The 15,638-nt window shown below is 42.7% G+C and overlaps 2 protein-coding genes across 4 annotated transcripts in view; one reads left to right on the top strand and one right to left on the bottom strand.

The window, feature by feature from the left end:
- The first annotated feature begins 7,537 nt into the window (after positions 1-7,537).
- CEP152 (centrosomal protein 152) overlaps positions 7,538-15,638 on the top strand; it is a 94,135-nt gene continuing 86,034 nt past the window's right edge. For all 3 annotated transcript variants that reach the window (XM_045202021.3, XM_053928908.2, XM_053928907.2), the window contains exons 1-2: positions 7,538-7,660; positions 13,235-13,328. In XM_045202021.3, coding sequence (XP_045057956.2) covers positions 13,242-13,328 — 87 coding nt within the window. In that variant the 5' untranslated portion in view covers positions 7,538-7,660; positions 13,235-13,241. The remainder of the gene's footprint in view (positions 7,661-13,234; positions 13,329-15,638) is intronic.
- Positions 13,979-14,197, bottom strand: LOC112311602 (thymosin beta-4-like). The gene has a single exon (XM_045201728.1). It carries the CDS (start codon positions 14,195-14,197, stop codon positions 13,979-13,981), a length of 219 nt encoding a protein of 72 aa, XP_045057663.1.

Below are 15,638 nucleotides of genomic sequence, written 5' to 3'. Positions count from 1 at the left end.
TGTAGTGGAATTGTTTCCAGTCTTGACTGTATCAGTATGGATATCCTGGATGTGATATTGGACTACAGTTTTTCAAGATGTTATCATTGGTAGAAGCTGGGTAAAAATTACAGGAGATGTCTATGTATTATTTCTTCTAACTGCATCTGAATCTACAATTTTCTCAAAGTAAAAACTTTAATTTAAAAAAAGTTTGGTGGTGAAACTGAGATGTGTCGAAAGATTTTTAGGAAGATTGCCGCTTTACTAACTCTTGGCAGTTTCCCTGAATGCACAGAACATGGTGGGATCCTCTTGGTGGTCCTAGTTTCCAGTATGCTAGGACTAGGCGGGGACACTTGGAGGAGCTGCACGAGACCTCACCTTCATGAAGAGCCTCAAAAGCAGATGTTTATTATCATCTGCAGAGATATTCTGACAGGGTCAAAGGGTGGCAAATGCAGATGGAGGGGGATACTGCCAGCTGCGCCCAGACCCCGCTGGGTCCTTGAACCTGTACGTGTGTGCTGTTGGCATCTGCGTCTTGCTCCAAACTACCTGCACAGTGACTGTTCATTCTGAGGATGCCTCAGGCTCTGGTTGTTGTTTTGAGCCCCCCAAAGCCAGAAGCGCCTGTGATTGCCCCTCTTCCCCTTCCCTGCCACTGTCACTGGTGCAGGAGCGGGAAAGCTCAGCTCCTTGGACCCAGCCTGACCCACTCCACAGCTCCCTGTGAATCAGGCTGTGGAGGGCGGGCACTTCTCCCAAAGCACAGCCTTGCAGGGCCTCTTGCCCTTCCCTGACCTTTTTCCTCCCTGGCAACTTTCTCCGGGAAGCCCTTCCTTAGTCAGTCATTGGTGCTCAAATTTTCATCCCAAGGTTCACTTCTAAGAACCTGACCTAAGACAGAAGAACACCAAACAACTTTAAACGTGTATCCATTACTGGACTATACTATCTTAGTTTTCAGATCCGTTAACATTTTAAATAAATCCTGTATTATTTTTATGAATGGTACGATTACATTATGTTGTATTTGGCCAATATGCATTGAATGTGTTACCTAAGCTTTAAAAATGTACACCAGTTTGCCCTGACTGGTGTTGCTCAATTGGTTGGGCATTGACCTGCAAAGCAAAGGGTCGCTGGTTCGATTCCTGATCAGGGCACATGCCAGGGTTGTGGGTTCAATCCCCAGTTCAAGAGGCAACTGATCAAAGCTTCTCTCTGACATTGATGTTTCTCTTTCTCTCTTTCTCTCCCTTCCCCTCTCTAAAAATGAATAAATAAAATTCTTAAAAATAAGAAAAATAAAATGTACACCAATTTAAAATCTCGTTTTGGGTACTTCCTCTTTTGTAGTCTACTGAGTGTTTCAAGAAACATAAGTGGAGTGGCCTTTGGGAGGTTCTGCATTTCAAGTTAAAATATATTTCTTTTTTTTTTTTTCTTAAATGTTATTTATTGATTTTCAGAGACAGAGAGAGAGAGAAACATCGATCTGTTTCCACTTATCCTTCATGTGACCTGACTGGGAATCAAACCTGCAACCTTGGTGTATCGGAACAACAGAACTACCCCGCCAGGGTTCAGATACTTCTTGTAGATTTGTGTCTTTATCACATGGTTGTTATCACTGCTTCTGATAGCATTCACTGGTTTTCTGATTAAAAACCCTGTGATTGAAAATCCTAAACATTAAACCTGGGCAATTGGTTCTCACACTCTTGGCTAAGGACAAGGAGTTGCAAAAGACCTACCATGTCACGTGTATTTCATCCCCAAATCCCTCCTTTTTGGTTGGAGGGGGATGGTAGGGAAAAAGTAACTCAGTAACAATAAAGAAATGGAAAGTAACACCAGGAATTGCTTACTAACTTACCTTTAAGGGAAGAATTTGATCTCATTCATATGACTTTTATATTCCAAAATACTACTTTATACATTTTTTAAAAAACTTGTTATTTTATCATTAACATCCTTCTCCCCAAATTGGGAATTTCATTATTTTCAAGTATATATGACAGGAGCTTTGCAATGTTGTACATAGAAATTATGAACAATCATTCCTGATAAACTTGAATAAGGTGCTAATTTTAATTTATGAATTCTAAACCTTAGTAATCCCTAGTATCTTACTTGGTAGATCCCTAATACACAAGCCTTAGTTGTATGTGAAAATAAAAACATAAAATTACAAGTTACATATTTTTTCATGGTAACTGAAGAAATGACTTGCTTGTTTGTATCATTTAATGGCCCATCAGAGGATCCTCGAGTTCCAACAGTGCACCATGGCCGATATTGGGACAGTAATTGTGATATGGGAACTTGGAACCCAAGAGTTAATGATTTTAGCTTCAGTCATAGTTGATGGGCTTAAGTGATTAATGCACGGGAAAGGTTGTTACTCCAGGAACTGGAATGCATGACCACAGGACTCCAGGAGGTTGACAAGCAATTCAACATGGGGACAGGGGTGGGTCTGCAAGCAATGGAGATGGTACCTGAGCCATTGTGTTCCAAGGAGGGAACAGATAAAGAATTGTTGTTCAACGGATAAAGAAGTGCTAGGAAAATCGCCTCTGGACAGCAACTCTTAACTGATAACCTTCTCTTCAAACTCTTTATCTACCCTTTCTTCTATAAAATGGTTGACTTGAGATGAGGTGTTAAGATGGTTTTTAGTTTATATAACCTGCCATCTTCTCAGATGGCTGGCATCTAAATAGAGCGCCCATAAAGATTCAATCCTAGCCCTGGCTGGTGTGGCTCAGTGGACTGGGCGCTGGCCTGCGAATCGAAGGGTTGCCAGTTTGATTCCCAGTCAGGGCACATGTCTGCGTTGTGGGCCAGATCCCCAGTGGAGGAGCGAGAGGCTACCACACATTGATGTTTCTCTCCCTCTCTTTCTCCCTCCCTCCCCCTCTGTAAAAAATAAATAAATAAAATCTTAAAAAAAAAAATTCAATCCTTGTCTCTACTTATTGGTTCTGGTAGTAACAGGCAGCATAAATGCCAACCTTTCCAGTTTCAATTAGTCTAGACTTTTCAAATATAATCTATCATCACAAGTACATCCTATTCATAAATGTTTGCTTGCAAGAAATGGAAACCCACCTAGGTGGCTTAAAACAATAGAAATTTATTTTCTCACAGTTTTGGAGACACCTGAAATCAAGGTGTTGACCATGATCTCAAGGGCCATGCTCCCTCTGAAATCCCTTCTGTAGAATCCCTCTGATTCCACAGAAGAATCCTTCCCTGCCTTTACCAGCCTCTGGTGGCCCCAGGTGTCCCTTGGCGTGTGGCAGCATAACTCCAACTTCTGCCTCATCTTCACATGGCCATCTTCCTTCCGTGTGTCACTCCGTGGCCTTTCCTCTTTTGTTAGGAACATCAGTATTTAGATTTAGCACCGATCCTCACCCAGTATGACCTCTTAACTAACTACACTTGCAAAGAACTTATTTCCAAATAAGGTCACATTCTGAGGTTCTGGGTGAACATAAAACTTTAGGGGAAACTATTCAACACCTACATGAGCCAAGCCAGTTCAAGTCAAAAGATGTTATAAGGTTCAGGTATCACCGAACCCGAGGAAAAGCTGAAGTGTCAGCCTTTACAAAGTGTAGGAACTAGCACTGGCTGGTCCGGCTCAGTTGGTTGGAGTTCATCCCATAAACCGAAAGGTCACGGCAGGTGCAATTCCTGGTCAGGACACATGCCTGGGTTGCAGGTTTTGTCCCTGGTTGGGATGTGTACGAGAGGCAGCTGATTGATGTTTCTCTTCCTCTCTCACTCCCTATCTCCCCGCTCTCTAAAATCAACGAGCATGTCCTCGGGTGAGGATAACAAACAAGTGCAGGGACCAGATAGATCCACGGCTTTGAGTGACAGAAGCTCATTTTCAGTCTAGTTTCCACCATATACCTGACACAGCTATGGAGGTAGCATATTTCCCACAAAATACAGACAAGTGTAATAAAAGTCTGCTTCCCCTCTGTATGGTATCCACCTGACTTGGTTTCATGAAGTCTTATTTTCGTTATCCGGGAAGGGAGCAAGATTGGCCTGGTTGGATCTGAATCTTGCCTTTGGTCCAGTCGGGTATGGTCAGGCCTCAGGGCTGTAGGGAGGTGATGACGGTGAGGTCGCAGTGGCTGTTGGCAGCAGCAGGTTCTGCGAGAAGGAGCTTGATCAGGGCAGGCATTTTGACCCACGTGTCAGCATTAAATGAGCCTCTGGAACACTGCGTGGCACAAAGTCGATGCTCCCAAAATACCAGATTAAATATACTACAAGTAATGGTCCGTTCTTCTTCAGTTCTTTCAAGTACTCTTTCGCCATCTCTAGCATTTCATATTTTTGTCTTGTTATTATAAAGCTATCTCTCTTGAATAAACTTCTCTTTTGTCCCATTCCATAAGCTCCTGTTGCCCTTCGCACACATTCACACTTGTATTTTTCTGCCATCCGCTCTTAGCTCACTGCAGCATTTGGGTTCCGGCGATTATAACTTCCTCATTTTTCCTTGCTACCTCAGATTCCAGTATGTACTCTGGTCCAATCAGCCATGACTACAGAGAGACCGAATAAAAATAATTAATCTTGAAATAGTATTCCTACATTTCAAAAGCTCTTTCACACAATCTTATTTCATCCTTTCTATAATCCTGTGAAGTAGGTATCATTCCTATTTTCAGATAGGGACTTGGAGGCTCAGAGGGTTTAAAGAAATGGATGTGTGGATGAAAGTTAGTAGGTAGGAGAGCTGGAGGATGAACTCCGATCTTCTTTAAGTTCAGGGTTTTTTTTTTTTAGAATAGCACTCATTTCATGATGGCATTGCATTGATCTGATAGCTTTGGTGCCAAAGAGCAGGTAGGAAAAAAGAGAAATGATAGCTTAACTCCACCTTTATAAATGCTTTTTAATGAGAAGGACCACATCTCATCAACAATGTGACATTTACACTTGAAATGTGAACAAGTCTGGGAGAGGTAGCCCCTCCCAGCTCACAGGTGTGTCTGTTTAAACAAATGCAAGATAGCCTTGGCCAAGAAGTTCACCTGGTTAGATTGTCCTGGTTTCTCTCTCTCTCTCCCTCTCCCCCTCTCCCTCCCTTTCCCTGTCTGTCTCCCCTCCCTTCCTCTCCCTTCCTGTCTCTCTCTTGAATCACTAAATTTAAAAAAAGTATTTAAAAAATGGAAGATAAGCTTTGACCCAACATTCCATACACAAATAATCTTTCCCAACATTCAAGGTCTTTGCTAGTTTTTCTCTCTTTTCCCACATTTGTCTTTAGCACCCCAGAACACCTCTCTCTGTGTGCCTCTGGACATGTTCATTTCTTACGTGCATCGTATCTTATCTCTGTATGCCTTTCCCATTCCTCCAGGTCTCAAGCTTTTCCACTGGCTACCTTCTATCTGCTGACTTCTCCAACCTTAGCTCTCATGATAAGAATCCTCCATTTTTGCTGGTCTGGTCTTCACATTGCAGTCATTCATGCTAATCACCCCACCTGTTGACTCTCTTCCTCTTCCTCTAGGAGCCTTCCATCATAGAGTCTTCATTAGATGTTTACTTTCTTACACAACTTTTGCCTCTTCTACTCAAATTACATGTAGTCAACTATGCTTTTGTGTTGTCTTTTTATGTAAGCATCTTGCTCTCCGCAAAGAGTGTGGGCACTTCGAGGGTAGGGGTCCTGCCTCACACTTTGTGTTCAAGCACCTAAGCCTAGAGAATTAAACAGGATAGGCAGTCAAGAATATTTTGCTGATCATAAAATATCCATAATTCCACTCAAATCCGTTTTTAGAGGCCAGGGTCTCTGGTTTATTCTGTACTTTGCATCTTTGTGACTTGTGTGCTTAAGTTGCAGTTACATTTTATATTTAGTGACAAGCTCTGGGTTTGGAGATAAGCTGGGTCAAACTGGCTCACATTAGCTGTGCAGCCATAGACAAGTCATTTAAAATTTTTTGTCAGCCTCTTCTGATGTAAAATGGGATGCTAATACTTGTCCTAGCACCTCACAGGGTAGTGTTGTGAGGATCTCAGGAGCTAGTGTCTGTGGAAGCGCTCACCCCATTCTAAGCAACTGCATAAGGGATGGCAAACACTGCTTCCTCGTGTGCTTTTCTTCCTTCCATCTTTTATGCTTTCTTCTCTCTGAGGAACGTTGTTTGCGGGCAGGGATCACTCCACATTCTTGCCATAGCACTCCACCTTAACCTTTAGCACGGGACGTTACACACAGTTTGCTGATGGACTTCAGTGAGGCATAAAAAGTCCCTAAGCCTAGTTCTTACTATCAGATACCTTGGCTCAGATTTCAACAACTGCCATTTACCTGAATGCCTTTATTTGCTTTTTGTGGCACAAAAAGTCTTCATTGTTTGTTTGTTCATTCATTTACTCCTTTCACAAATTTGTTTTGAGTGCCAAGCAGGGGCTATGAAGTATGCTGGATGTCCAAGAAGCAAAGGTAAGTACGAGATATTAATATTGGACTGAGTAAAACAGACACTCAACAACTAATTATAGTAGATATAAGAACTGTAATAAGATATGCACACTATGTACAGAGGTGGGAAATATCATTTCTGCCAGGGAAGGGAGGTGTGTTATAAATAAAAGACTACAAGGAGGAGCTCATCTATCTTGAAGACTGAATAGGTGGAGGGGTAAGGTAGGGCAATACAAGTGAAAGAAATAGCGGGGGCCAAACAAAAACATTCTGGGAACCATAGGCAGCTCAGCCAGTGATTTCACTCACTCTGTCGCTACAGATGTAGTGCCTATTAGGCTAGTGGATGGAGTTACAGGGGTCAGTGTAGTTTTCACAGGGCTGGGATGGTGAGGTGGTGTAGGTAGGACAAGGGTGTCAAGGTCTGGACAGTCCTTAGTAAATGTTATCTTGCTAAATGTTAAAATGAAGCACAGTATTTTACAGATGCAGCGGTAAACGGAAGTTCAAACAAGGTAGGACCTAGGAAGCAGGAAGGCAAAGTAAACAAAACGAAACAAAACATTTAAGCTGTTTGGGTGATGGGGAGGCAGACACCTTAGGGAATTAGAGGGCCAAACTCCAAGGTAAGGGTTTTTTTGGGAAATGAGGAGTTCTGTGTGCTGGGCTTTAGGAGTGGCAAGCATGGGGCGGGGGCGGGGTGGGAAAGAGTCACCGCACCAGTCTCCAGCATTAGGTGGTGAGGGAAGGGACAGGGGGCCCTGGCAAGACCCATTCATCCTAGAAAAAGCTGGAGGCAAAGCGCTTGGGCGTCTCTAGGCAACCAATAAACCCGCCTTTTCCATTGTCAATACTTTCGTAATTGGCTTACAAACCCACCAATGGGCGCACAGGAGGAGTTTCCCGCCACCTCTGGCGCCCGCTTTTAAACAGCCTTACATTTGCAACTGCAGGCGGACTTCTCAACCAAGCTTGAGCGAGGCGGGGACTTTCGCCTCCACGTCCCGCCCCGGTCCCGCCCACCAGGGGGGCCTCTAGCGGACGATTGAAGGAGGCAGCTGCTCCTCAGTAACTTCGGGGCTCCGAGGTCGGTTGTCACTAGGAAGGAGCTCGCCGATTAGATCCCGGGTAAGGGGGTTTGCTAGAAGTTGGACAGCGGCCGGGGCTAGGGTTTCCCCGCGGTGACAGCCTCCGCGGCCTCCGGTGAGTTTTGCTTCGCGGCGGGGCTTGGGGGTGGAGTTAGAGGGGAAGCGGGGTTCTCTGGGTTCTGGCGAGGCTTCCGGGAGGACCGGCCCGCCCCCTCCCCAAATCCCGCGGTGGTGGATCGCCCGCGGGTAGCGGGGCTCAGCCTTTGACTTTGAAGTGCCATTCTGCTTAGCAGTGACGTCTGGGAGGCCCTATTCTCCTCTTGTAGGCTCCTGGGGTAACCCTGAGACGCTACCCTGGGGACCCCCTCCGTGGTCACCCTGGCGCTGCGTCTAGCTCACAGTGGGTATTCTGTACACGTGTGTTGACCGAGTACATGTGACGCTGGCAGCCCAAACCAGCAATCCCCGCTTCCTGGGCTCTGTGCAGCTTCGGTGTCGCGGGACCTACTTGTTGGGCCGTAGCTGACGCCAAACGGAGTTCCTTGGTAAGGCCATTGATCTAGTCTTTCGTTCAGCCCGTGGGTGCCTACTCGCTGCACCCTCTGGGATCTCTGAATTGATTTGTCCAAGCTGCTGTCATTAGCACTGGTGACAGATTATTGTCATCGTTTGTATGCATGGTTATTTTCTTTCCCTCCACCAAGTCCTGTTAAACTTTATTATCTTGAACAGTGCTAGGTAAATAATTGTTGAATGAAGGAATAGGCCTCCTAAACCTGGCAATGCAAGTCTAGAATCGGCTAGTGGGGTGGCTGTTTCCATTCTAGCAGAGAAGCTAGCATGTAAGCAAACAAGTAGAATTTACTAACTCTCAGGGCTCTTACAAACCATTTTTGTGGAACTTAACCTTTTCTATCTTAAAGTCATGAACTCCAGTGTGATTTAAACTGAATTTCGTCATATCCTTCACAATGTGTGACAATTTATATGCATTCCCTAGATACGTGAATGCATTCAAATAATTGCCTCGGAATCTTCTTATGGCTGGAACTGAAGCCATAAGAAAAGCATAAGAAAAATAGACTAAAAGTGCAAAAGAGGGACTAATTTCACGGGGGAACCGGATAGGAGAGCATCTTGAAGGATGTGGCATTTTTATCTCAGAAGCAGTGGCGTTATTTGAAAGTTTCCCACAGGCTGAACCTTCCCCTTTTCTCAGATATGCCGAATGCCCTTTGTTTCTTTAACCTCTTTTTCATCAGTAATAATATGATAATAACAACTAAAATGTATTGATTGCACTCTATGCATTATCTTGTGAATCCTCATAACCAATCTTTCAGGTAGCTACTATTTTTACCCTCATTTTACTAATGAAGAAATGGAAACAGTTTGCTCTAAGTTGTGTGGCTGATAAATAAGAGCCAGAATTGAGGCCAGGTTGTGTGAGCGAGTGCCCTCAGTATTCACCACTTCCAGCTGTATTGTGTCCTGGAACATCTATCTCTAACCAAGTCTTTTCTTTCTGTGAAACTTCTCTCAGCGGTCCTTTCTTCTTAGGCAAAGTTAATATTTGCTTTGGTATTTTATTGTAGAATTTATTACAATGTATTACTGTAACTATTAATTAATATCATTGTTTCCCTGAAGGACTGTTACCTCCACATGGCTAGTACCCTGTCTTAGATATATGTAGGATACAACGTGACATACAGTAGGTACTCAGTAAAATTTTATTGAGATAATGAATCAATATAGGGCAACATGAATATATTACATTTCTTCAACAAGTGTCCCGTGCCTACCATGTCCCAAGGGTGGAGAGATACATTTATTTTTTGCCTTCAGAGTGCTTGTAGGCTCTCAGATGGGGCAAAAACAATATTACTTTTGCTTTTTAATGTTTTGTCCAACTAAACACCCACTGGTCTTCCTTCTCATGGCAGGGAGGGCCATGAGACAACATAACCAGGGACAACAAAGTGACTACTGAGGCTGAGTCCTTCCTACCTGAGTGTCACAAAAGGAAGGAGCAAAACTCGAACTCTCAAGTTTAACTCTAGTCTTGTTAATAGGTTCAAAAACGTTATCTACCTAGGAAGAAATTATTAACTAGCTTACTATTAGAAAAGCATACTGTACACTTATTTTGCATCATGATTTTTAAAAATAATCATTCAATAGATATAGAAATATGTACTTTTTATTAGTGGCATAGTACTGCCAAATTTATTCAAAAGTATGTTTATGAGGGCAAATGTTCTTTTTCAGTATATTAATAATAATTTTCAAGATGATTTAAAAAATTTTGTTAAAGATTTTATTTTATTTTTTAGAGAGAGAGGAAGGGAGGGAGAAAGAAAAGGAGAGAAACATCAATTGGTTGCCTCTTGCACGCCCCTAGCTGGGGTCCTGGCCTGCAACCCAGGTATATGCCTTGACTGGGAATTGAACCAGTGACCTTTCAGTTCTCAGGCCTGTGCTCAATCCACTGAGCCACAGAAGCCAGGGCTCAAGATGATTTTCACAGTTCATACTTTTACCAGCAATTCATGAGGATGTCTGTTTCCTACAAAATAGCCATCATAGATGTCATCAAGTTTTTTTTGTTTTCAGTTTACCTGAAAATTGTATTTTGTTGTATAAATGACACTTTGAATTCTTCTAGAGCATAAGCATCTTGTCAAGTTAATTGTGCATTTATGCTTCTTTTTTTAATATCTTTTTAAAAAGATTTTATTTATTTTAAGAGAGAGAAAAAGGGAAGGAGAAAGAGAGGGAGAGAAACATCAGTGTGTGGTTGCCTCTTGCGCACCCCCTACTGGGGACCTGGCCCATAACCCAGTCATGTGCCCTGACTGGGAATCCAACTGGCGACCTTTGGTTCACAGGCCCCTGCTCAATCCACTGAGCTATACCAGCCAGGGCATGTTTCTTTTTTTTTGAAAATGAAATTGTCAGTTGCCTATTTTTAAATTTTTTTTCATATATCTTTGCGAGATCTGTATATTGGGGCTTAATCATGTGTTTTGCAAATATTTTTCTCATTATTATTATTATTAGTTTATCTTTTGACTTTGTTAGTGATATATTTTTCCATACATGATTTTTAACTTGTTAATAATGATATCTTTTGCCATATACAAAATTTTTTTGTGATTAAGTTCCTATCAAGTTTTTCCTTTATGGCTTCTGGGTTTACTGTCTTGCTATTTTTTTTTTTTTTCTAAAGTGATCTCTTTTATTGTTCTGAGCATTATAGTAAAGTCTCTGATAGTAGTGGTCAGTAGTAGTGATTAATAAGTTGAAGAAAAACATTAGCTTTTATTTTAAATTTTAGTTAAAATATTCATTATCTTTTTAGTCTTTTTTCCTATCCACATTATGTTTATCAAATTTGCCTTTATGCCTAAAATAGTTCCTTAAGGTCTCTGGTAGTTTGCACTTTTCAGAAGGAAAACTTGTTCCTAACTTTTCTTCCCCAATGGAGAGAGGTTTTAGCCTTTCCAGATATTTTCAGATTTCTCCTTTAATGACATGGTATGAATTTAAGATGTCATTCAAAAAAAGATACACTTTTGGTCTTTTACATTCTCTTCACTTAAAAATGAAAATACCTTGTAGAATTCATTATTCTCCATCTGAGAAAATGTGGGCTCTTGTAAACCGTAGTGTTCTTTTTCAATATTCAACAGATGAGTGGAAGGTTAGTAAGAAATTTAAAAAAAACCTTCCTTTGTGTTACCTAGTAAAGGAGAAATTAACCCAAAGTTCATCTTCTGGCTTTAGTTACGAAATGCAGGAAGATGGGGAGAATACCATAAGAATAAGAAGCATGGAAGATTATTTATGCCTGGAGACTTTAGGGATGCCTTTAAGGTCTAGCTTGATCTCATTTCTTTTACGGAGCCAGGATTTAAATGGACTAGTGTTTTCACTATCTATCGATTCTGTAGACTTGATGTTCGTCTGCAGTAGTGAAAAACTCACAGATGTGAGCTGTGTGTTTTCCCCTCCCCAGTTCAGCTGTTCTATGGGCTCTTGACCATATGCAGGTCTCCGTCTCATGCGGGTGCGCAGGGGGTCACCCAGCTGCAGGGTGGAGACAAGGTTTAGGTTCCCCAAACTTAATATATTTTCCCTCTCAGTGAAAGCATGCTGATGTCCCTTCCTCCTTATGGCTCTGGCACAGGAAGAGCAAGGAGCACGCCTGGTCTGAGAAGCAGAGGCGGCTGGAAGGGTTCACAGTTGATTCAAGGAGTTTAATTGGCAGAGTTGAAAGAGATGGGCAGGGTGAGGGATCAGAGAGGAAGGGATAAAAAAGGTGGACCGCAAATTAGAGTTTGGACAAGAAACATAATTGAGTCCTTGAAAAACAAACTTGACGTATGGGGATTTCAGCATTGAAAGTCATATTTGTGTAAATCTGTAGTACCATATTTCACCTACTCTAAGTGCACATTTTCTTTTCACATTTTTAACTTCTACAAAGTCAGGTCGCCTTTTAAAGTTAATGGTGCGTCATAATTTAATTGGCCACATCACTTTCTTGGTGGTACAAATGGAACTGTCATACGAGCAAGGGTGCCTTAGATCGGAGGAAGTGGAATGTCGTTTTCTATAGAGCTACTGGCTTGTATAAAAGTCTGCGATCACAGTTCTCAACCATTAACACAAAGGAGTTGAGCTCTTTATGGCGAAATGCTTTTGGATGGCTGGGTCTACGTTCCTTATTTCACTTCCAGTTTAATGACATTTTCGAGCCTGAAAAATATAGCGAATGAACTCTGGCTCATGCTCACGTCGAAGTGCATTTCCCTGGCACGCAGGAGCAGGGACATTGATGACGCCTGCCTCCGTTTTTGTCAGGATTGTTCAGAGCTTTGAGGATCTCAGTAGTAGTTTCTGTGCCGGGTCAGTTTCTGTGTATAATTCAAATCATCAGCAACCTTTTGACGGTAAGTGCTTGAAAACCCATTTCCTGCTGCTGCTTCTGCCACAGCAATTGCCGTTCTCCAGGAAGCTCTTGCTGTTGCTTTTGGAATTGGAACCTCGCAGTGGTACCACTTCATAGCCTGTTTTTCTGGAGTGCTTTTCCCCTCTGGAACCTGATTTTATCAAGTTTAAGAGCAGGATGTTTACCACTTATGTTTTCGTTGTGTGCTACTTGCAGCCTACCAGACTGTACATGGTATAGGGTGCAATCATTCACCCCGGTTTAGTGGCCCGCCTGTTGTAACACGTGAGGTTTGGGCTCGTGCCAGTCGAAGGAGGAAGCCAGTTGTGGAGGATGCTGCCTGTGCCATATTGAACATATAAAATTGGAAACTTTGAGTACATTTTTAGAATTTTAATGTTTTGGCACATTTCTAGTTTATTATTATCTTATTTTTTGTGTGTGGACAAAAGTCTTACTGTTTTGCGTTATATTTTCCAGAACACTAGGAAGTCATCGGTTTATTGGCTTTTTGCATGTCTTTCTATGAGTTGCTGTCATATAACTGTTTTCCGGGAACCACAATTACTTTGTAAGAACCCACCTTATATTTGGAGTACTAACCATTTGTCATACAAGAGTTGTGCATGTCTTCTCCCTGGCTGCTGTTGTCTCTCTGTGTGGCATCTCGTACAGTTTGGGCTGGCGAGGTTTTGGGGGATATTTCAAAACAGCCTCTTTCTCGTCCCGCAGGAGGACCATGTCACTAGACTTTGGCAGTGTGGCACTGCAGACTCAAAATGAAGATGACGAATACGACAAGGAAGATTATGAAAGGGAGAAAGAGGTAAGTTGCTCAGAAGGAAGACTATAAACCCAATCTTAAATGGTTTTATTTCCTGGTCAAAATTATGTCTCCTTTTGTCATTTTGAAGGAATTTATAATTTTTTTAACTCAAAAATTCTAGTCAGGATTTGTATTTGGACTTCTAAAAGGTGGATGAATAGAGTGCTTCCTTTTTGGAGACAAGAATAAATCACAGCCTTGAAGGATGCCACTAGATAAGTGGTTAGATTCTTTACGGTATTTTTTTTTTCAGGTTTTAAAACTTTTTATTTGCATATTAAAAAAATTGTGCATTCCAATAATTAAAATCATTTTAAGAAAAAAAAAATGGCACTCTGATTAAACTGCATTTTACAGCCTGCAGGACGCCATGGACCAGCTTGGTTTTTACTGTAGGTTTCACTGTCTCCCACCCAGCTTCTTCCTTCACCACCAAGCAAGTTCTTTTCCTTCCCTGCCAGCCGGAGAGGCAGATGGGAGCGGCAGGTGCGGCCTTCACTGTCAGTAGTTCTGATGTGAAAAGGGGCAGCACAGTCATTTAAACGGATCCAACCTCTGCAGCTTACAAAGTTAAATAGCTAAAAGAAGTAAAATAAGAAGGCAGTGCTCGTGGAGTGAATGTGCAGTGCGTATTGGCGGTGCAAGCCTCATTATGATTCGCCTGCTTCCTTCTCCTGTTCAGTTGTTTCTTTGGAAGGCAATGGATTTTTCTCTTGCGCTTCTATCTTCTTCAATTTTGACTTGTCGAATTTCTCAATCTTGGCCACATTGGGTTTATCAGACGTGGTTGCTGAGGAAGCCGAGGGAGGTGCACACATGAGAGTCCGATCTGCTTGGTGGCTGCCAGCGAATCTCTTATGGTATTTCATTTAGAAGGTAATGGCTGGCCTTGGAGGCAGACGCCTAGATTCTGGTTGCTTGGAACATTATCTAGGCCAAGTGTGGTGAGGGTCTTTGCCTCAGGCAGCTTACATCTTGGTGGAGGCAGACCATAAATAAGTAAACAAATGAATGACGTCACTTGAGGGAGTGATAATTTAGCACTGAATAATGATAGGGGTACAAAACAGGGTTCTGTCAAAGCAACTGGTAGGGAACTGGTGAGGGACGGTCTCTCGAAGGAGGAAATGTTTGAGCTGAGACTTGACTACTGAGAAGGAGGAGCCTTGTAGAAGCCTGAGGAAGAATGTTCTAGACCAACAAGTGTAAAGCCTGGAAGTCGGGAAGAGACCCTGGAGGTCTGCAGAACCGCCAGAGGCTGTGGTGTTGGGATTGTGTGAGCAAGGCCTGATGGTGGAGAGAGAGCAAAGCGGCGCTGGGCCAGACCTTGTCACAGCAGGATGTTTTTAGTGTGTTCTAGGAGCAGTGGGAAGCAGGTGGAGAATTTTTCTAAAATCCGCACCCGAGGCAATGGTTATTCCTTTGAGAGGGAGAGAGAGAGAGAGAGAGAGAGAGAGACAGACAGACAGACAGACAGACACACATTGATGTGAGAGAGAAACGTTGATCGGTTGCCTGCCTCCCTTAGGTTTCCTAACTGGGGATTGAACCCACAACTTAGGTATGTGCCTTACCACGGATGGAACCTGCAGCCTTTTGATGTACAGGACAGGTCAATGCTCCAACCAACTGAGCCACACTGGCCAGGGCTAAAATAATCCTTTTTAATAGTTATGGTGGACCATTAGGGTTAACAGAAAGCAAGGAATAAAGAGTCAGTTGCCCATGTGGCTGGAAGTAGAGTTAGGGCAGAGATAGAAAACTGGCAGCCCAGTGGGTTTTATACATAGACATGTATTATTTGGTTGTATAATGTATTTAAAATACTGACTCTATATTTAAAGATAGGAAAATTTCATAGAACAATTCAGAGTTTCTGGCTTGTCTTCAGATGTCCTAAGCCCTGGCCACCTGTGGCCTGTGTCTGCACGAGGCAGCAGGTGAGCTGGAGTGAAACAATGGCCCCCCTGCACCCCCCCCATCCCAGCTGTCTGCAGTCCCCACCTCTCACACAGACCTGGGCATAGCTTTTGTACCTGCGAGCTTTGCTCTCCTAAATTCTTTGCCAGGTCTCTGAGGGCATTGGAGTTCGTGACCCTGGTCAGGGTTTTTGGATTTTGACAGGGCCCTTCACAACCACTGTGTGGAAGGATGGGGATGAGGACTTTCCGTTACTTTGTGAACTCACAGCATGAGGTTTTCATGACCCTGATGGCTTTGCATAGCTGGCTGGAATTTAGCTCCTGGGATTCTGTAAGAGGATCAGTTTAAGTAATTACTATAGTTGACTTTAAGGAAGAAGAAAACATA

Source organism: Desmodus rotundus, chromosome 7, assembly GCF_022682495.2.
Source record: "Desmodus rotundus isolate HL8 chromosome 7, HLdesRot8A.1, whole genome shotgun sequence".
NCBI lineage: Eukaryota > Metazoa > Chordata > Mammalia > Chiroptera > Phyllostomidae > Desmodus > Desmodus rotundus.
This window is presented reverse-complemented; position numbering and strand designations above follow the sequence as displayed.